Source organism: Paramormyrops kingsleyae, chromosome 8 (genome assembly GCF_048594095.1).
Source record: "Paramormyrops kingsleyae isolate MSU_618 chromosome 8, PKINGS_0.4, whole genome shotgun sequence".
Taxonomy (NCBI): domain Eukaryota; kingdom Metazoa; phylum Chordata; class Actinopteri; order Osteoglossiformes; family Mormyridae; genus Paramormyrops; species Paramormyrops kingsleyae.
The window spans coordinates 28463420-28490809 of record NC_132804.1 but is presented as its reverse complement, the minus strand read 5'-3'; the positions used below and the strand labels follow the sequence as shown (position 1 = coordinate 28490809).

General features: G+C 40.4%; 1 protein-coding gene across 2 annotated transcripts; it reads left to right on the top strand.

Moving 5' to 3' along the window:
* The first annotated feature begins 114 nt into the window (after positions 1 to 114).
* LOC111860020 (myosin heavy chain, fast skeletal muscle-like) lies at positions 115 to 24456 on the top strand. 2 transcript variants are annotated; one of them, XM_072715616.1, is made up of 40 exons: positions 115 to 129; positions 3196 to 3408; positions 4357 to 4500; positions 4587 to 4743; positions 4890 to 4917; positions 5077 to 5188; positions 5269 to 5361; positions 5457 to 5520; positions 5607 to 5705; positions 5784 to 5887; positions 5999 to 6137; positions 6220 to 6338; positions 7029 to 7178; positions 7268 to 7438; positions 7543 to 7849; positions 7989 to 8059; positions 10007 to 10094; positions 10207 to 10324; positions 13000 to 13123; positions 13229 to 13365; positions 16369 to 16624; positions 16756 to 16998; positions 17084 to 17260; positions 17344 to 17489; positions 17596 to 17686; positions 17762 to 18151; positions 18241 to 18367; positions 18452 to 18570; positions 18919 to 19115; positions 19203 to 19386; positions 19505 to 19670; positions 19830 to 19954; positions 20052 to 20360; positions 20443 to 20646; positions 20747 to 20872; positions 21060 to 21230; positions 21349 to 21453; positions 21561 to 21656; positions 24086 to 24217; positions 24424 to 24456. In XM_072715616.1, the coding sequence occupies exons 2-40, from the start codon at positions 3208 to 3210 to the stop codon at positions 24439 to 24441; spliced, it is 5808 nt and encodes a 1935-aa protein (XP_072571717.1). In that variant the 5' UTR covers positions 115 to 129; positions 3196 to 3207; the 3' UTR covers positions 24442 to 24456. The 2 variants fall into 2 exon arrangements, with proteins under 2 accessions (XP_072571717.1, XP_072571716.1); XM_072715615.1 differs by lacking the exon at positions 115 to 129 and having other exon boundaries at positions 3193 to 3408.
* Positions 24457 to 27390: the final 2934 nt, after the last annotated feature.

The following is a 27390-nucleotide window of genomic DNA, read 5'->3' as shown; positions in this document are numbered from 1 at the left end:
TAAATGGCTCATTAATGTGGGATGACACAGGCCCATATAGAGCAGTGTCCTTCTGCTGAGCAGCCAGCTTTGCTTCTATAAAAGCAGCAGCTCCAGACCGCTCCCTAAACTGGCAGGCATCGAGCACAGGTAAGTCAGTTTTTCTTGATTGCTTTGGAGCATTTCTCAAATGAAAATTAACATTTGTAAAACAACAAGTGTAATACCCGCACCATAATGTCACTTCTGCGCACAATGAATGTATCAGAATGTCTCATTCTGAAACAATGAGAACATCATTTCTCATAGTTTCACACAAATGTCCAAATGTTTTACTTCATATATGCAAATGGTTTTGTACAATTGTTAATATTTGGTACAAATTTCGGTTGCTTTAATCTTGTTGGTCAAATTAGATGACAGTGGTACCTCAGTACTCGAACTCATTAGTATGAATTTCTTAAAAGTTGAACAAACCAGTCCGATGAAAATGACCTAGAAATTGATCTGAATCTCAGAAGTCGAACCGTGAACGCCGACCTAACTTTTATGCGCGAGGAAATGAGTCACGCAGCACATCTCTCAGCGGAAACAAAGGGTAACGCTTCAGTCTCAGCCTCGCATTCGCTGTGATAGCATCGTGTATGTTTACACTAGCTAAATACATATACTTAGACAGTAAAAATACATGTAGACAATGATAAACAGTAACAGTAATTATTATTATATAATAAAATACATTTAAAAATTAAGAGTTCTTATTAATTATTTTAATATCATTAATAATAAACTATTAATACATTTAATTATAATAATATTGTCATGCCCAGCGGGGACGGAAAGAAACAAAGGCGCAGATGTCGGGGTATCGGGGAATACGAGGTTTAATTACAGGTAAGGCAGGCAAAACGCAGACGGACAATACAATGACCGGACTAGGGAAACAAACTGAAACGCGGACGAAATACAGAGGGTTAATGACAACAACCAGAAACAGCTGATCACACGGGATTCCACAAGAGGTTAACGAGGGGGTGTGGCACACGCGGAGCGGACGATCGGGGCAGGATATATTGGGGTTTTTTTTAACTTTACACATTGTTTGGATACATTTATTTTCTTACTGTTTTGATAAATGTGCTTAGATGTGTTTAGTACAGTATATGCTCTTCTTGTTTAACCCTGTTCATTTTGTGTTTAAATGCTAAAAAAACATATTTAGATGTAATTTTTTGGGGCCGGGAACCAATTAATTGGTTTTCCATTATTTCCTATGGGGAAAATTCGATCAGAACTCAAACTTATTAGGATTCGAACCTGAGTTCTGAACGGATTAAGTTTGAGTTCTGAGGTACCACTGTATGTAGTTTCCCTGTATTAAATTTTCACCCAGAACAATATATGCATCGTGTTAACCACCCCATGCAAAACAGTTAACCAAGCTGTCAAAATGATTCCATAAATTGCAGTGACACAGCATTATTGTGTTTTTGCTTCCTACAGTACAACATTCTGTTGTCATTTCGTTGTTCTAGTATTGTGATTTTGCTGATTTGATGTTATAAAGTACTGTGTGATTTTTTTGTTTGCTATCATACTATGTCTTGAGATCTGAAGTTGTTACCTTTTGATATGCCATGGTTAAAACTGTGCTGACTGTACTTTTCATTTTGGTGGCAATGACTAATTCATTGGTGGAATTATTTGCTTTTGAGACATAAATTAATTGTTCTTGGTAAGTTACAGGCTTTAGCAGATAAATAATACTGTTGTACTATATGCATGAATTGTTTTGAGAAATCCTCTTATAATGTTGAAGAATTAAGTATGTTTCATGAAATGTGCCAAAGCAACTATTTACATTTACAGCATTTAGCAGACGCTCTTTTCCAGAGCGACTTACAACAGTGCTTTGTAGTCCATGACTGTTCTTCGATCTATAAAGCTAGATCTGAAATCAGCAATTGTCATTAAAACCAAGTTAACGCTACGTACGTTGTATAAAAACCTTATTAGGGAAAAACAGTGCACAGACAAACATTGTTAGTGGGATTTTTATTTATTTATTTTAAATTGAGAAAAATTGTAATCTCACAGTACTGGATCTGTTTTATTGGCTTTGTGAAGGTGTTATTGCAAAAGCTATTCAGCCATAGGCTCCTTATAGCTTCGTATTTTGTCACTAGCAATGTATCTATTGTTCGATATAAGGTATAATAATGCATAGCATCTTTCAAAAGCAGTCATATTTTATTACTCATATTTTGTAAAAATGGACATTTTTATCCAGAAAAAAACACAGGGGTGATATTGGTAAAATATTTTTCACCAAATATAGCAAAATAAAATTAAATAAAAGTGGAATACATTTGGCTGATTTGGTATCCATTTCAAATCAGAATGGTTCTTAACTGACTTTTAATTTGAAATAAATAAATTAATTATTCTATCCCTGTCTCCCTTTCATACTTAATTTGTGACCATGAAAACATGTTAGGGTAACTAGTACCAGTAAATTAGGGTTAGGGTAAAGTTATTATACTGATAAATTAATGTTTGGAAGCTTATGTAGTCATGCCTTTTCCATTTTCCTTTTATTGAAATAATCAGATTAGTTTAATTTTTATTATGTAGAAGATTGTTGGTATAACGGCTTTCTAAAATATATTTTGTTTTATTCCACTATAAGCATTTAAGATTTAAATCATGAAATTAAATTTCAATGCATAAAATTTACAGGTCTGACCTTGTAATTGAAAAGCATTCAATCAACATGCTTTTCCCTACAATTCACATTTAAAATTCTTTTTGTCTTTTGTAACCAAAGACGATCCACTTCCACCTTGTGTGTTAGCGATAAAGAAGGTAAATTAGCAATACTTTAAGTAAAATGTATTGATCCTAAACCATGCTAATATACATTTACAATTATATACAATTAGACACTATCAAGTTCACTGTGGTGGCTTAGCATTTGATTCCTGCCCTTGTCTAAGCCCATTTATCAATCTATAGTAAAATATTAGTATTAATATGGAGGGATTTATAATAAAGAAATACAATATTATGTAGTGCTGAAAATGCATGAAATCTCAATATGAATGAAAAACCTGATAGATGGCTGGTTATATTCACTTATTAAAATCCATTAAATAAAGGCGTAACGGACATAAGAGATTTGCGTGATGTATGACAAATGATTTTCCCATTGCTCAGTAAACCGCCATCATGGGGGATTCGGAAATGGAGTGTTTTGGCCCGGCGGCCATTTACCTCCGGAAGCCAGAGAAAGAGAGGATTGAGGCCCAGAGCAAACCCTTTGATGCCAAAACGGCCTTTTTTGTGGCTGAACCAAAGGAGATGTACCTCAAAGGGGTTCTTCAAAGTACAGAGGGGGGCAAAGCCACTGTTAAGACTTTGTGTGGGCAAGTAAGTACAACTGTGTACCTAACAAATTAATTACATATCATTAGTACAAAATTATTAAGCTTTTCTTATTATAGGAATCCATATCAGGATTATAATAATGGTATAACTACCACTTTTACACATACGATGGTGCTTTAAAGTTGGAAGTGAATTTTCCATATTGCTGCATAAATTTGACATAAAGCATCATCAGATCTTCACACAAGTCCTAAAAGTAGGTGAAGAGAACACAACTGAACAAATGAGACAAAAAATATCATACTTGGTTATTTATTTATACAATGTCACTAATCTGTGAGTGGCAAATGTATGTGAACCTTGCAGGTAATTCGAAGGTGAGATTAGAGTCAGGTGTTGTCAATGTGATGACAATCAGGTGTGAATGGGCGCCCTCTTCGTATTAACAGAACAGGCTTCTACCAAGGGCTTCATCTTCAAACATGTTTGTGCAGTATCAGCGTATCATGCCACATTCAAAGTACAGTTTGCAGGCCCTCAGAAAAAGAATTGTTGATGCTCATTGTGCTGAGAAAGGCTAAAATTCCTGCAAGCTGATGAGCAGGACAGATCAAGACCGACTGAAAATGTTTAGTTGCAGTTATTGCTGCAAAAGGTGATCATACCAAATAGTAAAAGCAAAGGTTCCCATACTTTTGCCACTCACAGATTTGTGACATTGGAATATTTTGCTCGATAAATGAATGACCAAGCATGATATTTTTGTCTCATTTCTTGAACTGTGTTCCTTTCGCCTACCTTTAGGACTTGGGTGAAAAACTAATGATGTTTTAAGTCATATTTATGAGAATATGAAAAATTCTTAAGTCTTCTGAACTTTCAAGCACCACTGTAAAGCAAAAAAAACAACAACATTGTTATTATAAGGTCTTTTGTTGTAAGTTACATTTTTTACATCTCGGGACAAATCTCTGTGTCTCTTTAATACAGACCATTACAGTTACGGAGGATGACATTTACCCAGTGAACCCTCCAAAGTTTGATAAAATGGAGGACATGGTCATGATGGCCCACCTCAATGAGCCCGCTGTGCTGTTCAACCTCAAAGAGCGTTACGCAGCATGGATGATCTATGTAGGTTTTTCCATTAAATCTGTTTTATGCGTCCTTTCATATAAAAAAGTACATGTATGAATAAATGTTTACTTTCTGTATTACAGACCTACTCTGGGCTGTTCTGTATCACTGTGAACCCCTACAAGTGGCTCCCAGTGTACGATGCTGTTGTTGTGGCCGGCTACAGGGGCAAGAAGAGAGTTGAAGCTCCTCCCCACATCTTCTCCATCTCTGACAATGCCTATCAGTTCATGCTCATGGGTATAAATAACCCAAAATATGGATTTGTTTTGTAAATTTGACGTACTACCTCACCAAAATTTCCAGTTATGCATTATTTGTATTGTAGGGGGTATTATTGGCTGAGAATTACAAAACAATATATTTCCTTATCATTCTTCTTGCAGATCATGAGAACCAATCCCTCCTGATAACGCAAGTATCTGGATGCAGAATACAGATCTTAATAACCAATGTTGAAAACCAAACAAAAAACTGAAAACTAAATGCCAAAATAATTAACTTGAAAGCCGAATACAAAATAAGTCACATGCATGTCTTATACCTGAATCTATTTTCCATACTCACCCATAGTGGAGAATCCGGTGCAGGAAAGACTGTGAACACCAAACGTGTCATCCAGTATTTTGCCACAGTCGGCTCTTCAGACAAGAAAAAAGCTGAGCCTGTTCCTGGAAAAATGCAGGTGAGAGAGAAAAACAAGGACTATGAATAGGGAACATATATACAGAAGCAAGAGTCTCAATGCTCCAGTGTCTCCTGTAGGGTTCCCTGGAAGATCAAATTGTTGCAGCGAGCCCTCTGCTGGAGGCTTATGGTAATGCCAAGACTATGAGGAATGACAACTCCTCTCGTTTTGTAAGTTATTTAATCTAATTTTTCCTAAAATTTCACTCCCAGAATTATCTGCAAAATTACTGTTTTAAAGTTCTAATACTTTAATTATATTATAGGGTAAATTCATCAGAATCCATTTTGGGCCAACAGGGAAACTGGCTTCTGCTGATATTGAAACTTGTAAGTTCTCATCTACCAAATGATTTACTTCTATTTAATTCAGCACAAAATGATAAACGTAACATGTTGCAAACTCCTAATGACAGATTTGCTGGAAAAGTCAAGAGTCACTTTCCAGCTGTTAGCTGAGAGAAGCTACCACATCTTCTATCAACTTACGACAGGCCACAAACCAGAGCTGCTTGGTATGTATCCAGTGCCTGGGGTAAACTGGGGTTTTGTACCTACAGATTACATCTCAAATATCTTCTTCATCTGTACAGACGCACTTCTGATCACCACCAATCCATACGACTACCCCATGATCAGTCAAGGGGAGATTACCGTTAAAAGTATCAATGACGTTGAAGAATTTATAGCCACAGACGTGAGTAAATGATTAATGAAACATCACGTTCATTTAATCATAGTATTACAACATAAATTTGTCTTAGCATTCAGTAAATTATAAATCATGTTTTTCTTTTGAATCATGCAGACTGCAATTGACATCTTGGGTTTTAATGCTGAGGAGAAAATGGGCATCTACAAACTGACTGGAGCAGTGATGCATCATGGGAACATGAAGTTCAAGCAGAAGCAGAGAGAGGAGCAGGCAGAACCTGATGGCACTGAGGGTAACTGATATGATAGCCTCAACCATAAAATAATTTACCCAGAGTTATAGATCATTAACCAAAAATATTGTTCGTATTTCAGTGGCCGATAAAATCGCCTACCTCATGGGCCTGAACTCAGCTGACATGCTGAAGGCTCTGTGCTACCCCAGAGTGAAGGTCGGGAATGAGTTTGTGACCAAGGGACAGACTGTACCTCAGGTAGAAATTAAGCCACATTCTATTCTGATTAGAGTGATTAAAGAATAATTCAACAGTATCTGTCATGAGACAGATCGGGCACAGGGGTCCCAAACATTGTGCAACCAAAATCCAGAAGAAAAGAATCAAAATCATGGTCGAGAGCAGAAGTTGTAAAGCCAAATAATCTATCCTGGAGAGTGAGGGGACAAGCAAACACCTGTTATGACATGGGGAAAGTGGAACTCTCAGGCACACCTAGACAGGGGTCCTAATCAACACTTGCATGGGGAACAGGGTCCTGGAGAACAGGCACATAAAATAACACAGGAGTATACTCACGCAACCTGGGAAGAACAGTGCGGAGAAGCACTCGGTTGTCAGGCATATAAAGATGAAACCTTGCAATGTGTAAACCGGTTCTCCTGGTTTAATACTACTGATTAGATTTAAAACAGGGCAGCTTTCAATACTTCAGTGAGTTAGATAGGGCTATGGGACGTGGTTGCAGCAAGCAGTCCAAGCTCCTACACATAGTATGATTGTGAAATTTAACTGAATATATGGTACTTAATATTAACAGCAAATCTCATGAAACATACATTTCTCTTTTCATTTTTGTAAACCAGGTTAACAGTACTGCTATGGCTTTGTGGTGATTGGTCTATGAGGACATAAAGAAAATTTGTATTTCCTTTTCGCAATGATTAGGTGAACAATGCTGTTAGCGCCCTCTGCAAATCAGTCTATGAGAAAATGTTCTTATGGATGGTGGTGCGTATCAATGAGATGTTGGACACCAAGCAGTCAAGACAATTATTCATTGGTGTGCTGGACATTGCTGGATTTGAAATCTTTGATGTGAGTGGATGCTGCTAATACAATTAAATATTGTTTGGAATATGTCATTTCCATCTTAATGAGGCATTAAAAGTTTACTTCAACAATAGCTCAACAGTTTGGAGCAGCTGTGCATTAACTTTACCAATGAGAAACTGCAACAGTTCTTCAACCATCACATGTTTGTGCTGGAACAAGAGGAGTACAAGAAAGAGGGGATTGAGTGGGAGTTCATTGACTTTGGTATGGACTTGGCTGCCTGCATTGAGCTTATTGAGAAGGTATGTGACATGAACATTGCTCTATATGAAAAGATTCTCCCTTTATTGTCATTTTTAAAGATTCTGCTTATTTGTGCTTATTTAATTTTTTGTGTCTCCAACAGCCAATGGGCATCTTCTCTATCCTTGAAGAGGAGTGCATGTTCCCCAAGGCTACAGACACAAGCTTCAAAAAGAAGCTGTATGACCAACATATGGGCAAAAATAAAGCCTTCCAGAAGCCCACGGCTGTCAAAGGCAAAGCTGAGGCCCACTTCTCCCTGGTGCACTATGCTGGCACTGTGGATTACAACCTCACCGGCTGGCTGGACAAGAACAAGGATCCTCTGAATGAATCTGTTGTGCAACTCTACCAGAAGTCATCTGTCAAACTGCTGGTTCACCTCTGTGCATCACATGGTTCAGCTGAAGGTATTTACAATTTTAGACTTTTGCTTATGTCCATTGAAAAAGAAGAGAGTGCTTTCATCAGGAAGACGAATAATGGCATATCACTATATACTCACAAATACATTGGTGTGTGATGTAAAGACAATTCATTTCTAAACAGATGCTAGCGGTGGCAAAAAGGGAGGCAAGAAGAAGGGTGGCTCCTTCCAGACTGTGTCTGCTCTGTTCAGGGTACAGTACATATTGTAATCAGTTACTGTCTGCAATATCTACAGTCATGTGAAAAAATTAGGACACCCCATTAAATGTTTAGTTCTTTATTAAGAAATATCAACATATCACTATTAAATCTTCTTTCAAATCATATGTGTAGATAAAGGTGATGTAACTGTATCACTTATGCAAAAAAAGAAACAAATTCACTTATTTAATAGAAATAATGCCAATTTCCATTTAGGAAAAAGTTAGGACACCTTCACATCCATTATTATTTAAAATGCCTAGAGTTAGATTCTGGTACACCACATCAGGTGAAAATGATTAGAACATTATTACAGAGCTTTATTTTGTGGAGCCTGTCTTATTTAAACCATAGACATTTAATTTGGTTTACTCTTGATTGTTGAAATGAGTGGGATTACCATGGTGAGATCCAAAGAGCTCTCTGAGGCCTTCAGAAAGAAGCATGTAGATGCATATGAGTCTGGAAAGGATATAAAAACATCTCAAGAGAGTTTGGAATCAGCCATTCCACTGTCTGGAGAATAATTTACAAGTGGAGAATAGGGTGACCACCTAATCCATGTCAGGAGGGACACTATGAGCTACTTCAGCTTTTACGAACTACTTTAAAGCTGAAAGGATTCTGTGCTCTGCTAAAATGTTTGGTTAGTTCCTAGATTGAAAGACTCATCCAGCTGTTTCGCATTAACATTACTGACACATATGCATGATTATAGGAGACTGACCAATCAGCATACGGCAAGAACCCAGTGCTTAAGTGAAATCCTGGTCCTTTTAATTGAAATGTATGAAATGGTAGTTTACAAATCCTGTTGTAGCTCATAGTGTCCCTCCTGACATGGATTAGGTGGTCACCCTAGTGGAGAACATTTAAAACAACTGCCAGTATGGCCAGGGCAGGCTGTCCTAGCAAGTTCAGTCCAAGAGCAGACCCCAACATGCTGAAATAAGTCTCCAAAAATCCTAAAATGTCATCACAGGTTATACAGGAAGCTCTTGCCACAGTTGATGTCAAGGTACATGCATCTACCATCAGAAAGAGACTGTGCAAGTTTGGTTTAAAAGGAGGAAACCCTTGCTGTCAAAAAAATACCAGGGCAAGACTGAAGTTTGCCAGAGACCCACCTAGACAAAGACCAGGACTTTTGGAACAATGTGTTTTGGATAGATGAATCTTAAATTCAGTTATTTGGACATAGTAACAGAGGACAGTTTGGTGTGAAACAAAGACATATTTTGAGCAAAAGAACCTCATGCTAGCTGTGAAGCATGGGGTGGAAATGTCATGGTTTGGGGCTGCTTTGCTGTTTTCCTGGCTCATCATCATAGACTCTACTATGAATTCTTCATCATATCAGAGGATGCTTGAGGACAATGTGAGATCATCTGTCCAAAAGTTGAAGCTGAAGTTGGGGTGGATCATGCAAATGACAATGACTCAAAACATTCCAGTAAATCTACCAAGGAATGGCTTACAAGAAAGAGTTCTGGAATAGTAAAGTCAAAGCCCGGATCTGAATCCTACTGAGATGCTGTGAGGTGATTTGAAGAGGAACTGTATGCAAGACACCCTTCAAACATCACACAGCTTAAGGAATTCTGCATTGGAGAGTGGGGAAAACTTTCTGCCAGTCAATGTCAGAGATTGATAGATGGTTATAGGAAACATCTCATTGAAGTTATTTCAGCCAAAGGGGGAAATACTAGCTATTAGGGCACAGGGTGTCCTAACTTTTTCTTCAGTAGGCATTGGCATCTTAGTTAATTTTTTTTGTGAAACAAGTGAATTTGTTTCTTGTTTTTTCAAGATTTAGTATTGATATGTTGATATTTCTTAATCAAGTACTAAATATTTAATGGGTGTCCTAATTTTTTCACATAACTGTATATATGCCTCCATCCTATGTTAATGACACACATCCTTTCATCCTACAGGAGAACCTGGGCAAGCTGATGACCAACCTGAGAAGCACTCACCCTCACTTTGTGCGCTGCCTGATTCCAAACGAATCAAAGACACCAGGTTTGTACAGCACTGCACATTATATCAACTGCATAAACATTAGTATTAAAGGAGTTTCACTAGGTTTATTCAGATTTTACGTATAATTCCTTTACTTTCATTTGTCCTCCAGGTCTGATGGAGAACTTCCTGGTTATCCATCAGCTGAGGTGTAACGGTGTGCTGGAAGGTATCAGGATCTGCAGAAAGGGTTTCCCCAGCAGAATCCTCTATGGTGACTTCAAACAGAGGTCATTTTAAACACTTCTGTTTCATGGATTTCTCTATCAATATAATAGCTTTTCAAATGAAATATCCTTGGTTTTTTCATCTATAAATAATTGCAGTGAAATATGAATCAGTGTCATGCCTCCCCCTTGTGGGAATGTCGGCATGATCAGGATCTCACATTCAGTGCGAGATATTGTTGCTCCCATGTGGTCACGTACTAAGCGCTTTCTGTTTTTCTGTTGTACAGCCCTAACCTGACCTACCCTGCATTTTCGTGTCCATGCTCGTCTGCCCCGCATCCCTGCTCCGTGTTACTTCCTGTCCAGAGTCCCCGTCAGTGTAGGATTGATCTCTTCTGGCTTCCAGACCCCTCTTCACTTCATGAACCCGACAGCATCCAAGTCTTGTGTTTCTGTTTTTGGCTGCCTCAGTTTAAATAAAACCTGTCTTTCTTTGCCTTTCACATCTGTTGGAGTTTCTGTCATGACAGAATGCCTTACTGAAGACATGACGGGCCTGGCTGATCTCCAGAAATAGCTCCAGGATGCCCTGGCACCGAATGATGATTTTACAACCTTAGTCAATCAGTTATAGCAAGGCATCGCTGATGTTTGTCCCGTTCCTGAACACACCTCCGTGGGGGGCCTCAGTGATTCCCGTTGCAGTGCCAGAGTAGTAAACTGGAGATCCCAATCGCTGCCGGGCATTTTTAATGCAGTGTGGGCTTTACATTGATCATCACCCTGATATATTTCAGGGAGATACTGATCGGGTGCATTTCGTAACCTCCCTGTTATCGGGAAGAGCCCTTCAGTGGGCTATCACCCTGTGAATGGAGAAGAGCCCCTTCTTGCTATCTTCAGTGCCTTTCCAATGAATGTTCAGTGCAGTCTTTGATGACCCAGAGGTGTGACATAATCTTGGCGATCGCATAGCAAATCTTTGCCAGGCGGCTTGATCAGTGACAAATTTCACGCTGGAATTCCGCATGCTCGCTGGGTGGCTGGATTGGCCACCCTTCTGCCTCCAAGTGCTGTTCAGGCAAGCTCTGCGCCCCGATCTACAGATGGAGCTGGCACGTAAAGGGATAGCCCGGACCTTCAAGGAGTATGTCCAGTGGGCCATGACCCTCGATAACACCATGCGAGAGTGCCAGTGATCCTGGCCACATCCAAAGAGCCCTCGGAATCTGCCCTCTCTCCCTGCCCCAAAGCCAGAGCCCATGCAGTTGGGAAGAACCCCACTGACCCCATAGGAGTGTCACAGTCAGTTACAGCAGGGACTCTGCTTCTACTGTCGTGAGCCAAGGCACATCCTTCATTCCTGCTCAGTCCATCCTAGGAGAGCACCAGTGCTCTCCACCCAGGTATGGGTCCTAAATCCACTTGCCATTTCCCACAGCTAGATGTTTGTTTTGTGTCTGCTTGTCCTGAGCTCAGGGGCGCTTGGTGGAGAGCGCCCTAACTGACTCCACTGTCACGGAGAATTTTACTGACTGTCAGCAGGCCCTGCGGTGTGTGGTACCTCTAGAACCGCTCTCTGCTCCCCTTGCAGTTCAAGGGATGGATGGGGCTCCCCTCGCCGACGAGAAGGTGATCTAACTTATCACCATACTGCAGATGCAAGTAGGGGTTATCCATAAAGAGGACATCCAGTTTCTTGTCCTTCTAAGAGTCAGTGACAGGATTATCTTGGGGTACCTGTGGTTGCACCTCCACAATCTACAATGAGACTGGGCCACAGGGGACCTGAACACATGGTCTCAGTCTTGTTTTTCCACCTGCGTCTCCGGTCCCCGAAAGTAAGTCCTCAGTTTCCCGTGTATATGAAGCCTTCAGGGATAACCTGGTAAATCCCAGATTTTTCCTCATCGGGAGTCAGACTGTTCGATTGAGCTGGCGGATGGGGCATTGGTGCCAAAAGTACATCCTCGCACTGTCCCAGCCACAAGAAGAAGCCATGAAATCCAACGAAGTCTCTGGCTCAAGGCATTAGCCATCCATCTACCTCTCCTATCTCTTCTGGTTTCTTTTTTGCAAAGAAAAAGGATGGAGGTCTCCATCTATTCATTGACTGTCAGGCACTGAACGCCATTACTCTCAAGTTTCGAGTACTGCTACCTCTGCTACGCACTTCTGTGTGAACGTCAGACCCAGTAGACATCCTCGACCCAGTCATAGTGGTTGTCCTCCACCAGTATCACCCTGACAAGCCTGCTTGCATCCCCAGGGTCAACCACGTTGCCAATCTCAGCCTCCTGGAGGCAGCGGTCTTGGAGGGGGTTCTGTCACGCCCCCCCTCAAAGGAATGCTGGCATGATCAGGAAGAGAGCCGCACTTGTCTAGCTCCCTTTAAAACCACAAGTGATCTCGCAAGATATTGTTGCTCCCATGTGGCTACGTACTAAGTGCTTTCTGCTTGTCTCTTGTGCAGCCCTAACCCAACCTGCCGTGCGTGTTCCTGTCACCACTCGTCTGCCCCAGATCCTCTCTACATTTAACTCCTGTGCAGAGTCCCCTTCAGTGTAGGATTGATCCCTGACAACATCCAAGTATTGCGTTTCTGATTTTGGCTGCTTCGGTTTAAATAAATCCCGGTTTTCGCTGTCATTCAGATCTGCTGGAGTGTTTTCTGATGTAATTATCATAAATATAATGTGCAACATAAATAATTTTTTAAAAATGTACTACCTCAGATACAAAATACTGAATGCCAGCATGATTCCAGAAGGACAGTTTATTGATAACAAGAAGGCTTCAGAGAAGCTCTTGGGTTCAATAGATGTGGACCACACTCAGTACAAGCTTGGCCACACCAAGGTAAAAGCCTGGAGATCTGGAGAATTTGTGTCATGTTATTTGAGACACATAATACAGGACTTATAATCCTGTTATTTACCTAATATCTACTACATCTGTTGCCAGGTGTTCTTCAAAGCTACTCTGCTGGGTCAACTAGAAGAGATGCGGGATGAGAAACTGATCTTCTTGGTCACCAAGACTCAGGCCATGTGCCGTGGGTACCTTATGAGACAAGAGTTTGTAAAGATGATGGAGAGGAGGTAAAAAGTTAAATATATCAGAATGCATTTTATTTATTTTCTTCTGGGTACTTTTCCTCTCACAGTCCAAACACATGCAGATAGGATATAGTCTCTAAAATGCCTGCAGTGCGTGACTGTGTGAATTTCCATGTGCCCTTGTGTGAAGTGGCATCCCATTCAGGGTGTACCTGAGCCATGTGTCCTATGCTTAACAGCTTCAAAGTCCCCTGGACAACCTCAATGCCCCCGGGATAAAGCATAAGAATACAGTATGTTTAGATGAATGGATATGTAACAAACTTCTGCACTGAAAATTTTAAATTCAGTTTCATTTAATAACTGTGAATTATTACCAATTATTTATTTCAACAAATGATTACTATACCTTGTCATTTTGAACTATACAGTAAGTCCCCAAGATATGAACCCTAGGCATCCAGCTGATGCTCCAACCCCCAACTCCAATTAAAAATATGTACATGTGCAGCTATCTGTGCATAAGAAAATATTTTTAAAAGTTAATATTTGTATTTTTTGTTATACATTTGTGGTGTATTTTAACAAGAAACTGTCATGCCCAGCTCATCTGATCCTTCCGTGTGCCACGCCCCCCTCATTTATCACGTGTGGAATCTCGGTGCTCCCAGCTTTTTCTAGTTGTTGTTAATTAGTCCTGTATATTTAAGTCCGCGTTCAAGTATGTTTCCCCATCCGGTCATTAACGTTGGTTGTTCTGCGTCTGTTTGTCCGCTATTAAATCCCGTGTTTACCGACTTCCCGACTCCTGCGCCTGATACCCCGAAGACAAGAGGACACACCAAGTGTTTTCCTGGGAGCCGTCTCAGTCTCCGCTTCTTGCCCTGCAGCATGTCGGGAGGAGCCCCTCCCGAGTCTTGACACAGAGGTGTTCACGTCACTGTGATTCCCTGCGGCTTCGCTGCCTGCGCCCGAAGCCCGTCTGCCCGCTTCTTCGCTGCCTGTGCCCACAGCTCACCCCTTAAAGAGGACGCACCTGGCCTTAAAGGGGGCCATGTCTATTGGGGATGCCATCCCGCGGGTCCCCAAGCCCCCTAAAATGGTGGCGCCTGCTGCCGAGGCGCAAACCCCAGCTCCGCCCCCCATGGTTCCGCCCCCCGGCGGTTCTTGCACCGGCACCCCTGGTTCTTGTCCTGGCGGTTCCTGCTCTGGCGCCCCTGGTTCCTGTCCCGGCTCCTGAACCCCTGAGCCTTGCTCCAGTTCCTGCTCCCATGCCCCCGGCTCCTGATCCCTCAGACCCTGCTCCTGCGCCAGTTTCCATGACCCCTGTCCTCGAGGAGGTCCCGGACCATCGGACCACCACTCCTCCCCCCATGGAGATGGAGCAGGAGCTTCAGTGGGACCCCTCAGGGATTTCCCTGATGACTGCCCCAGTGCACCCCTCCGGTGGGTCACCCCAGCCACCACCCCAGCGTGGCAGATCCCAGCCAGGACCCCGTCTTTCGGTGTCCCAAAGAGGGAAAGGACACCTACGCAGGCTTGCCTTCAGTCCCCCTGGCTTTGGCTCAGCGGTCACCTGTGGTCCCCCTGGCTCCTGCTCGGCGGGCACCTGTGATCCCCCTGGCTCCTGCTCGGCAGTCGCCTGTGGCTCCACCTGCGGTGCCTCGTCGGGCGGCTGCAGTCCCGCCTTCAATGCCTCGTCGATCGCCTGCAGGTCCCCCTGTTCTGACTTGTTGTTCGCCTGTGCCTTCGCCAGCTGTGGCTGCGCCTTCGCCTGCCATGGCTTTTGCTCCCTCCTCGCCTCCTCCAGTGCCCCCTTCTCCTCCCTCCTTGCCTCCTCCATCTGTCCCTCCGCCTTCCTCCTGCCTTGCAGTCGCCGAGGGTCCCTCCTGCTCCTGCTCTCTGCCTGCCGGGGTTCCCTCCGGCTGCCTGCTTCCCCCATGCTTTGCTTCCTTTACCCTGGTTTTGTGCCCCCTGTGTTTGCTCCTCGTCCATTTGCTCTGCTCTTGTTCCTCCTGTGGGTTTGTCCCCTGGTGTTGTCCCCCTCCTTGGGTTCTGTTTCCATCGTTGGTGCCTCTGTGTCTGTCTGCATTCCCTGTAGTGTGTCAGTTGGTGTCTTGGTTGCTGCCCCTGAGCCTGTTCTGTGTGTATGGGCTGTTTTCCCAGATCTTGTTTTGTCCCTCCAGTCCCTTTAGGCGCGTCTGGAGTGCGCACCTTTGGGGGGAGGGTTCTGTCATGCCCTGCTTGTCTGATCCTTCCGTGTGCCACACCCTCCTCATTTACCACGTGTGGAATCCCGGTGTTCCCAGCTGTGTCTAGTTGTTGTTAATTAGTCCTGTATATTTAAGTCCACGTTCGAGTATGTTTCCCTGTCCGGTCATTAATGTTGGTTGTTCTGAGTGTGTTTGTCCGCTATTAAATCCCGTGTTTACTGACTTCCCGACTCCTGCGCCAGATTCCCCGATTTGTGCCTGAGCGAGTTCGTAACAGACACTGAGAAATTTTTTCCATTACTTTCTATCAGCTGATCTCGCTGTTCACAATTATCAAGCTAGCCTACACTACAGATACACACCTTGCCTACCTCTCTCTCCTCAACTCCTATCAAAAACATTCACATAAGAAAATGCTTTTAAAAGTTAATATTTGTATTTTTGATTCTGGGTGCATTTTAACAACCAACAAATGAGAGTTATTTTTTCCATTGTTTTCAGTCAGTTGATCTTTCTTAGCACTAGGGAGTGAGCCTACGTTACTGTGTCAAGAATATTCATGCACGTCGATCTATCTCTCTTCCCCATACCCCCTCAACTCTGAAAACACACTAGTTGTACTGTACAGAAGAAAATGCTTTTAGAAATTAATGTTCGTGTTATTTATTTATTTATTTAAAATTCTGGCACAATTTTTATTTTGCCATTATTTAAGCAATTTTTAATTTATTTGACACGCACATTCACATCTTTGAAAGTCCGCATCTTGAAGATTCATATGTAGAGGATTTTCGGTATATGAACAATCTAATATCTCGTGTTCTTGCTTCAGAGAGTCTATGAACACCATCCAATACAACATTCGTTCATTCATGAATGTGAAACACTGGCCATGGATGAAGCTGTACTTCAAGATCAAGCCACTCCTGAAGAGCGCAGAGGCTGAGAAAGAAATGGCCAACATGAAAGAGGAGTTTGAGAAGATCAAAGAAGAACTGGCAAAAGCACTGGCCAAGAAAAAAGAGCAGGAGGAGAAAATGGTTTCTCTTCTACAGGAGAAGAATGACCTGCACTTACAAGTACAAGCGGTATGCAAATACTCTAACTGAATGATAGGGATATGAAAGTACTCAACTAACCACAATGAATGGTAAAAACTCTTTAATTCATTTTGATTTTACACCTTGAAAAATAACTTTGTAATGTGTTTTATATTTAGGTAACTGAAAATCTTGCAGATGCAGAGGAGAGGTGTGAGGGACTCATCAAGGCTAAAATCCAGCTTGAAGCAAAACTCAAAGAGACAAATGAGAGGCTGGAGGATGAGGAGGAAATCAATGCTGAGTTGACTGCCAAGAAGAGAAAACTGGAGGATGAGTGCTCTGAGCTAAAGAAAGACATAGATGACTTGGAGCTGACCTTGGCTAAAGTGGAGAAGGAGAAACATGCCACAGAAAACAAGGTTAATGTCAAATCATTTAACAATGTGCATGTTTGACTAATTTTCATAACTCTTTGTAACCAAATATGGAATGCTTTCCCCTCAGGTTAAAAACCTGACTGAGGAGATGGCCTCTCAGGATGAGAGTATTGCCAAGTTGACCAAGGAGAAGAAAGCTCTCCAAGAGGCACATCAGCAGACCCTGGATGATCTCCAAGCAGAAGAAGACAAAGTCAACACTCTGACCAAAGCCAAGACCAAGCTTGAACAGCAAGTGGATGATGTAAGAAAAATAATCATTATTTTATGCCTCTCAATACCAGAAAAATCAATCAGAAAAGATCAATAACTTGATTTTATCTGTAGCTTGAAGGCTCTTTGGAACAAGAGAAAAAGCTACGCATGGATCTTGAGAGAGCCAAGAGAAAGCTTGAGGGAGACCTGAAACTTGCCCAGGAATTTATAATGGACCTGGAGAATGATAAGCAGCAGTCAGAGGAGAAGATAAAGAAGTAAGAATATTGTTAAAATAAAACTGTGAGAAAACCTCAGTTCCTAGTTTATTCCCAAGTTTAAAATTGATACTGAATATTGAGTATGCGTAATTGATGTCCACAGGAAGGACTTTGAGACTAGCCAGCTTCTGAGCAAAATTGAGGATGAACTGTCATTGGGTGCTCAGCTTCAGAAGAAGATTAAAGAGCTCCAGGTAACCACTTGGTACTTCAAATGAACAATGTGGAACAATCTAGTACTATGACTTACACACTTTCATGTATTTTAGACTCGTATTGAGGAGCTGGAGGAAGAGATTGAGGCTGAACGTGCTGCCAGGGCCAAGGTTGAGAAACAGAGGGCTGATCTGTCCAGGGAACTTGAGGAGATCAGTGAGAGGCTTGAGGAAGCTGGTGGTGCAACGTCTACTCAGATCGAGATGAACAAGAAACGTGAGGCTGAGTTCCAGAAGCTGCGGCATGATCTTGAAGAGTCCACCCTGCAGCATGAGGCTACAGCTGCTGCCCTCCGTAAGAAGCAGGCTGACAGCGTAGCAGAGCTGGGAGAACAAATCGACAACCTTCAGCGTGTCAAGCAGAAGCTGGAGAAGGAGAAGAGTGAATACAAAATGGAAATCGATGACCTGAGCAGCAACATGGAGGCTGTTGCAAAATCAAAGGTATGAGGAAACTAGGATGTTTGAGGCGATTAAAGCTGATTTGTGGACATCATACTTCTTTACAAAAAAAAAAAATTAAATTCTGACAGGCCAACCTGGAGAAAATGTGCCGCACCCTTGAAGATCAACTAAGTGAACTTAAGTCAAAGAATGATGAAAATATTCGTCAGTTGAATGATATGAGTGCACAGAGAGCAAGACTCCAGACAGAGAATGGTAAGTAAAATACAGACATCTTTTAAGCAATAAATATCAAGAGAAGTGCAACATAATATGATTTTGTTTCATTTACTTATTTAGGTGAATTTGGTCGTCAGCTTGAGGAGAAAGAAGCTCTTGTTTCCCAGCTGACTAGAGGTAAACAGGCCTACACACAGCAGATTGAGGAACTCAAGAGGCATGTTGAAGAGGAAGTCAAGGTAACTAGAACTGTAGTTCAAAATATCAACGAGTATGATACATGTTTTCATGTCAATATTGATTTAGAGCAATATCATCTCTATGGTATACATAATATTTTCAAACAGTGGAAGATGAATGTCTTTTTGTGACCCGTTCTCATTCACTTTGTTCCTCCTTCAAAAACATGCAACATGAATGAATTGGAGTGTCTGAATTGACTGTATGTCTGACTGAGTGTGCACCTGACAGTGACTGGCTGGTCGGTTCTTGTCACCCACCAATTGCAATGCATATATTATTGATATTACTGATAGTGACAGCCCTAGAAACATAGTCAAACTGTTTTATCTTTTTTTCACTAATAGGCCAAGAACGCTCTGGCCCACGCTGTGCAATCAGCTCGCCATGACTGTGACCTCCTCCGGGAACAGTTTGAGGAGGAGCAGGAGGCCAAGGCTGAACTGCAGCGTGGAATGTCCAAGGCCAACAGTGAGGTGGCTCAGTGGAGGACCAAATATGAGACTGATGCCATCCAACGTACTGAGGAGCTTGAGGAGGCCAAGTAACTACACTGATTCTATATATTCACTTAACTCCATAAATAAATGTCAAAATAATTCAGCTGGAACTAAAATTTCACTCTCCACAGGAAAAAGCTTGCTCAGCGTCTGCAAGATGCAGAGGAATCTATTGAGGCTGTCAATGCCAAATGTGCTTCTCTGGAGAAGACCAAACAGAGACTGCAGGGTGAGGTGGAGGACCTCATGATCACTGTAGAGAGAGCAAACTCTTTGGCTGCTAATCTGGATAAGAAGCAGAGAAACTTTGACAAGGTAAACAAATATATTGAATGAATTCCCAGCCAGTTTGCCAGCATAGACATGAAGGAGAAATTAACTTCTAATGCTAACTACCTGCCTTCATCTTCATTTTGTGTTCAATATTTTCTAGGTCCTGGCAGAATGGAAACAGAAGTATGAGGAAAGTCAGGCAGAGCTGGACGGGGCTCAGAAAGAGGCTCGTTCTCTCAGTACTGAACTGTTCAAGATGAAGAACTCCTATGAGGAAACTCTGGACCACCTGGAGACCATGAAGAGAGAGAACAAGAACCTGCAGCGTATGTTTTGAGACTGACACTGATAGACTCAAACGCCATGAAAATTTATTTAGCAACACTCCATTCATGGACCTGAGACTGTTGATTTGTTAAAATGAAAGCATAATGATCATGAAATAGATACATTTTTGATATAATATGTATTTCATTAATATTCAGAGGAGATCTCAGACCTGACTGAACAAATCGGGGAGACTGGAAAGACCATTCATGAGCTTGAGAAGACCAAGAAGACCGCAGAAGCAGAAAAGTCAGAAATCCAGACTGCTCTAGAGGAAGCCGAAGTAATCACACCCATAAAACAGTAATAACAGGAAATAACAAAAATAATGCTGGGATACATGGGATGTTACATGCATTATTTATCATTTACCTTCATAGGGCACACTGGAGCATGAGGAGTCTAAGATCCTACGTGTCCAGCTGGAGCTCAACCAGGTCAAGGGTGAAATTGACAGGAAGCTGGCTGAGAAAGATGAGGAGATGGAGCAGATCAAGAGGAACAGCCAGAGGGTCATTGATTCCATGCAGAGCACTTTGAATGCAGAAGTCAGGAGCAGAAATGAAGCCCTAAGGGTTAAGAAGAAGATGGAGGGAGACCTCAATGAAATGGAGATTCAGCTCAGCCATGCCAACCGTCAGGCTGCAGAGTCCCAGAAACAATTGAGAAATATCCAGGGACAGCTTAAGGTATGTATACAGTTATCTTGAAAATAAAAGGGAAGAGTGTATCTCTCAATAAGAAGATAATGGAAGATGTGTTATCCTACAGGATGCCCAACTGCACCTTGATGAAGCCATAAGGGGACAGGAGGACATGAAGGAGCAGGTTGTCATGGTAGAGCGCAGGAACACTCTGATGCTGGCTGAGATTGAGGAGCTGAGGGCTGCTCTGGAGCAGACAGAGAGAGGCCGCAAAGTGGCCGAGCAGGAGCTGGTCGATGCCAGTGAGCGTGTTGGACTGCTGCACTCCCAGGTATGTTTGAAACATCAAAAGTTATGCATGATCTTCCTGGAGTCATTGCTCCAATTATTAGCATTTGTATTAATATTAAAAATAAATCAATGTCTTTCAGAACACCAGCCTGATTAACACCAAGAAGAAGCTTGAAGGTGACCTTGTTCAGGTCCAGGGTGAGGTGGACGATGCCATTCAGGAAGCCAGAAATGCAGAGGAGAAGGCCAAGAAGGCCATTACTGATGTGAGTAATCATAATTTGCATAATTCTGAAACATTTTTCCATAACGGAACCCAAAACAATCCAATTTTTACCACAGTCAATGGCCTCTAGTATTGTTTATGTACTTCCCAATAAGACTAATAAAATCTATGATCAGAGATACCACAACATTGTGGCCAATGTAGAACATGCCATGTACACATTTTAGGCAGCCATGATGGCAGAGGAGCTGAAGAAGGAGCACGACACCAGCGCCCACCTGGAGAGGATGAAGAAGAACCTCGAGGTCACAGTGAAGGACCTGCAGCACCGTCTGGACGAGGCTGAGAGCCTGGCCATGAAGGGTAGAAAGAAACAGCTCCAGAAACTGGAAACCAGGGTGAGCTGCCTGATATGTACTTAGATGTTTAATCACAACAGAAAATGAATACTGACACTTCACTTTTTGTAAAATTTCCAAAACAAATTTTTTACATTTTTCAATTTCTGTATTGAAGGTACACGAGCTACAATCTGAGGTTGAAGCTGAACGGAGACATGGAGCCGATGCTGTTAAAGGTGTCCGTAAATACGAGAGGAGGGTCAAGGAGCTTACCTACCAGGTAGATTTTTTACAAATAACTATATAAATGTTTATATTAATGTTAATATGGACACAACAAACATGCAATGAAGATTGCTGGTATCTAATAATCTATACTTGTTGCAGACTGAGGAGGACAAGAAGAATGTGACCAGACTGCAGGATCTGGTGGACAAGCTACAGGTGAAAGTGAAGTCCTACAAGAGACAGGCTGAGGAAGCTGTAAGTATGATTTTCTGTAATTTGTGTATATGTCTCATAACTTTATTATTTGACAAATTACACCATAAAATAAATGAAAATGTCGATCAATCTAAAAACTCGGTACATTGCCCAGCCCTACCTTACAGCATGGACAAGTTTAGTTTCAATGAGTCATTTTGCATATATGTCCATCAAACCTCTTGAGCTGATCCTCAAAATTCTTATATCAATTTTGATTAGGGGTGGGACTCGATTAAAAGAAATAATCTAATTAATTAGAGGCTTTGTAATTAATCTTGATTAATCACATTTAATCGCACAAGAAAATTTGCCACAAAGCGCAAAGGGTTTTAGTGGGCGACAGAATGAAATCATAGACATGGACACGAATATTGTAAACTCAAGCTCTTTTAATTTCTGAAAAAAAATGCATTTAAATTGCATTTCAATTCAAAACAGAGAACAAAAATAATATCCCTGGCCAAAATTGGGCAGACTTATAAAGTGCTATTTTAAGTATTTTAAGTGCATTTTCAGAATGGTATTGCAGGATTTAAATAATAATAATAAAAATTTCAACATAAAATGCCTTGACATTTTAAAATATTTCACCTATCTAAAAAACATTTATCCCAAAGTGTTACATTTGCTTTTATTCAGCACAAACTCAGCACCAATAATCTGAGACCACTTAGAATGTTATTCTATTTTTTGTTAAAATCAACTTCAAACATATGCTTTTCAAAAACCTATTTTCAGACATTCTGAGAAATTGTAAAAAATCACATTATAGACATTTCTAGCCAACACTTTTGAGCTCTGAAGCTTATAGACACAGGGGTTGGCTACACATAGGTGAAAGAGACATTCTGAAATTTTATGTGGTTTGATAACTAAAGTGTTAGAACTTTAGAGTGACACTCTTTTTCTCAAAGTCAGTGGCCTGCACAATGAATATTGATGGGATAGGTGTCCCCACATCTGTAGTAGTTTGCATACTGTCAATGGCCCATCAGTCTGGAATGTCACTTCACCCCACACCCATCATTTTGGAAAGGTAGTTTGAAACGCAAGAAAAGTAGCAACAATCCTTTTCACAGTTTATTGGTAGATGGAATGAAAAATGAAAAACTGTGACCATATAAATATGATGCAGTGCCTATGCAGAGTTGACAGAAATAAAATAATTAACTATTATTAACACTCTGGAGACGAGGGCATCGTGGACCGCGTATCTTTCTCGTGTATTTCAGTTTATATCTCGCTGAAATCATTATGTAGAATCATGAAAAAAACACTGACTAAATCCATAATCTATCTTATTTTCAAAACTTCCATTGTCGGAAGTATTTAAGTTTTTAAAATTAGGTTAAATTGGCAAAAAACACAAACCACATCACCTTTCTTTGTTTTATCTGCATCGGGGGCATATAGTACCCAGATGAAGATCACTATTCACGTTCTAAATAGGCTGGGTTTGAACTGCCAACCATATGATTACAGGCATACAGGCTTAGCCCACTGAGCAATGAACACAGGTATGAGAATCGCTGCTGAAAGTGGCAACACTGGCGCAAAGCTTCAACGGCAGCGACGTATCTGTGTGCCATTTTGTAGCCGGTCAGTGTAAACACTACCCAGACATGTGCTCTTGTTTATTTCAATCACAATGGGCGTATTCATATATTTCTTTACCCAATACTAACTGTCGGATTATCATGTTATTATCATGCGAATAGCGTGATTTGCAAGTGGGTGGGCGATCAGAGCTGCTTCGAGACGCAGACGCTTAAGTCAGTCACTGGTTATTTCTATTCGTATCACGATGCTGTAAAAATATATTTAGTTTCTACCTATATATATTTGAAAAGTAGACCGTCCAAGGTTTCTGAGGGTGTTTTTAAAATGTGTATATGACAAAAACTCACAGAGTTATTTAAATGGTTTCTGTCAAATAAATTTCTGTCATATCCCGCCAACAGGATAGCGACTCCAGAGGGTTAAATGCGTTATTTTTTTAAACGCATTATTTTTTTCAAATTAATTAATCGTAATTAACGTGTTAAATTCCCCTAATTTAGATGTTACAAATACATAGCAACTGAAATAGTAATGATGAAAAAAAGTATGATACGAGAAATATACTCATAAGTGAACATTTTAAAGATTAGATTAGATTAGGTATTGGGTTTCTGTATTTGGATCTTGAACAAATGCTTGTAGGCATGGTGTGATCTACAAATGTAAATATGTTAATGATGATTAAGATGTTTGAAGCAAAGAACCACCACCATTGTCTGATCATGAATATATTTAAAAACTCACATATACAATATATACAGATAAAACTTTTGTAATCTCTCAGTAGTAGCCTGTTGCAATTAAAGCTCTTAGTCTGACAATGAGTCAGCATGACTCTCATGGTTTGCTCTTTGACTGCTGTACAGGAGGAGCAGGCCAACACTCACCTGTCCAGGTTCAGGAAGGTGCAGCACGAGCTGGAGGAAGCCCAGGAGCGTGCCGACATCGCTGAGTCTCAGGTCAACAAGCTGAGAGGCAAGAGCCGCGAAGCTGGAAAGGTAATTTATTTTTTGTTTTGTTACCTGTTGTTTAGAAATTGCATTTCACCAAAGTAAACCTGTTCTGGCAGATCATATACCTGTAGATGCAGATTACAAGAATAGCATTTTTTTAAATGTCAAGTTTAATAACAGATGTTTAAATATACTGAAAAGGATTAAGGTACAGGAATTAAATGCTATGAATGCTTCTGTTTTTATTGTAGTACGAGGACGAAGAATAAGGAATGAAAATCCAATAGAAGATTAAAACAAGCAATCATACAATATGAACTTCCTGTGAAATGCTCCCCAGGAAAATAAAGAGAACTGTAATGCACTCACCTTTTTTATTCAATGGCCTCTAGTAGTTAATGGAATTTTTATTTGGATGTTTCAAAACAATATGGTAAAAAAAACAAATCTAATTAGTTTTTCTTGATTGCTTTGGAGTATTTCTCAAATGTCAATTAGCATTTGTAAATCAACAAGTGTAATCCCCACACCATAATGTCACTTCTGCACAGCAGAACATCATTTCTGATTGTTTCACACAAATTTCCAAATGCATATGGAAATGATTTTGTACAATTGTCATCATTTGGCACAATTTCCAGTTGCTTTAATCTTGTTGATCAAAATAAATTATGTAGTTTCCCACTGTAATAATTTTACACCCAAAACTATATATGTATGTGATCATCATGTTAGCCACCCCATGCAAAACAGTTAACCAAACATGCAAAATGATTTCAAAATATATTCCATAAATTGCAGTGATACAGCATTGTTTTCATTTCTGGTTCCCGCAGTACATGGTTTTGTTGTCATTTTGCTGATTTTGTGTTATACAGTGGAATGTGAAATTTCTTGTTTGCTATTGTACTGTGTCTTGAAATCTGAAGAAGTTACATGTGCATGCGAGTGCTTTCTCTTGCCAGAGAATGTTACATACCACAATTGCTTTGCCGCATTTTGTGAAACTTACTTAACATTCTCTATAAGAGCATTTCTCAAAACAATTCATGCATATAGCACAACATGGATTAGCTGCAAAAGCTTGTAACTTACCCAAAAGAATTACGTCATATCTCGAAAGCAAATATTTCAACCCGTGCATTAGTCAGCGCCACCAAAATGAAACGTAAAACCAGCTTCATTTTAACCATGAGTCAAAATGCTTAGATATATTGTCAAAACGTCAGTGTAAGTTTGCCCCTGAGCTCCAAAATTCTGAATAGTAGACCACTTCCTCATTGTCACTGACTGATCATTGTTCTTTAGCAAACTGTTACTTATTCATGTCAAATACACCAGTTTCACACATTTCTCACATTTGCAAGGCTCTGCATTACAGTATATAAAGTTCACAGCCAAGAGAAAGGACTCACATGTACAGGTAACGCCTTCAGATCTCAACAGTACAATACCAAACAAAAAAGTCACACAGCACTGTAGAACACAATAACAGCAAAATGGCAATACAAGAACAACAAAGGAGCAACAAAATCAAGTAGGCCTACTATGGGAACCAAAATCACAACAATGTAGTATCATTGAATTTTAAGAAATATATTTTTAAATCATTTTGAAAGCTTGGTTAACTGTATTGCATGTGGTGGCTAACACGACGATCATATACATACACACTTTTGGGTGTAAAATAATTACAATGGGAAACTACATAATCTATTTTGACCAACAAAACTAAAGCAACTGAAAATTGTGCCAAACTATGACAATTATAAAATCATATGTATAAAATCATTTGCATCTGTGTGAAATCTGTGTGAAGCAATGAGAAATGATGTTCTGCCGTGCAGAAGTGACATGATGGTGTGGGGATTACATTTGTTTTGCAAATTTTGTCACTTGAGAAATGCTTCAAAGCAATCGAGGAAAAACTGTAATACAGTGCTTTTTACACAGAATGATTTCCTCGTAAATATGACCACAAAATAAAATACTGCAATCCATATATGCACTGTAATTCGGCATATGTAGTTTCGCAATAAAAGTTCAATGATTTCCTCGACTCGGCGTTTCTCAGACAAATATACGAACAAAACTCGATGTTTCAACATTTCGACACAGCTAATAGTTAGTCTATGTACCAAAAATAACGTATTCCGTGGCACAGTGAGTGAATTTAGCAGACTAAATTAAATAATGTATTAGTTAAATTTAACAGACTAAATTATTTCAGTTTCTCATATAGGCTTTTTCGGGTTTGGGTTAAGCTGGAAACGCCTTTAAAATAATGAAATTTACGGTTGACGGTGACGGAAATACATGGAAGGTATTACAATACAGGGAAGGAATCTTACAAATTATTATTAGGAACTTTTCGCATTACAATTAAATTAAATATATATATATATATATATATATATATATATATATATATATATATACATATATATACATATATATAGTTATTATAGGCTACTATAGTGACGAAATCTAGACCCTATATATCACTTTCCCCCTCTATATACTTCTATAAAAATTAAGATCTGCAATATATTATCACAGAAGATTTCACATTAAATCAGTTTTCATTAGATCATTCAATGTTTCATCTCACATAAAATATCAACAGCTACATACCCCGAGAAATGTAACATACCCCGCATCTGCATCCCCGGCTTTGATCGCGCTACTGTCTCAGACCCCTTCAAAGAAACGAGCTACCGTGCACTGCTGCAAGGAAGGACCAATAGGGGAGCTTTCATGCAGCGACGCATAGTTGGCTGAAGAAGGCTGTTTTGCATTTTGTTCCTATATGAAAAACCGTGGGGAGTTAAGTTTCACATGTGACATTTGAATTGAATGTGTGAGCCCATTTTATCACATGTGTAAACTCTTCAGAATTTAACTGCCCTGTCCAATTTTACCCATCATATCAACTTTCAGATAGATGCAATATATGCAGGAAAGTTATAAATCTTTCATTTAATTGTTTAATTTGATACTCTCTTTACATATATGCAGTAACTGAAATATATTGTCCTAGATTTTAAAAGGAGGACTAGGTACATTTTAAAGGTTGCCCTCTACATTTAATTATATCATTTATATCCTTCACATCTCACCGAGTTATATCCTTATATCATATGACTCATGTGACTAACTACATATAGACAAACATAAACTTCACTGAGAAGCTCCGCTGGTTTATCACAAGAAAAAGT

What these genes read in the sequence shown, in the direction of transcription:
- LOC111860020 (XM_072715616.1), top strand. Translation starts at nt 3,208, where the DNA reads ATGGGGGATTCGGAAATGGAGTGTTTTGGCCCGGCGGCCATTTACCTC. An exon ending in CTATCAGTTCATGCTCATGG is followed by an intron (nt 4,744 to 4,889) that starts GTATAAATAACC and finishes TTCTTCTTGCAG; the next exon opens with ATCATGAGAACCAATCCCTC. An exon ending in CCAAGAAGGCCATTACTGAT is followed by an intron (nt 20,873 to 21,059) that starts GTGAGTAATCAT and finishes TACACATTTTAG; the next exon opens with GCAGCCATGATGGCAGAGGA.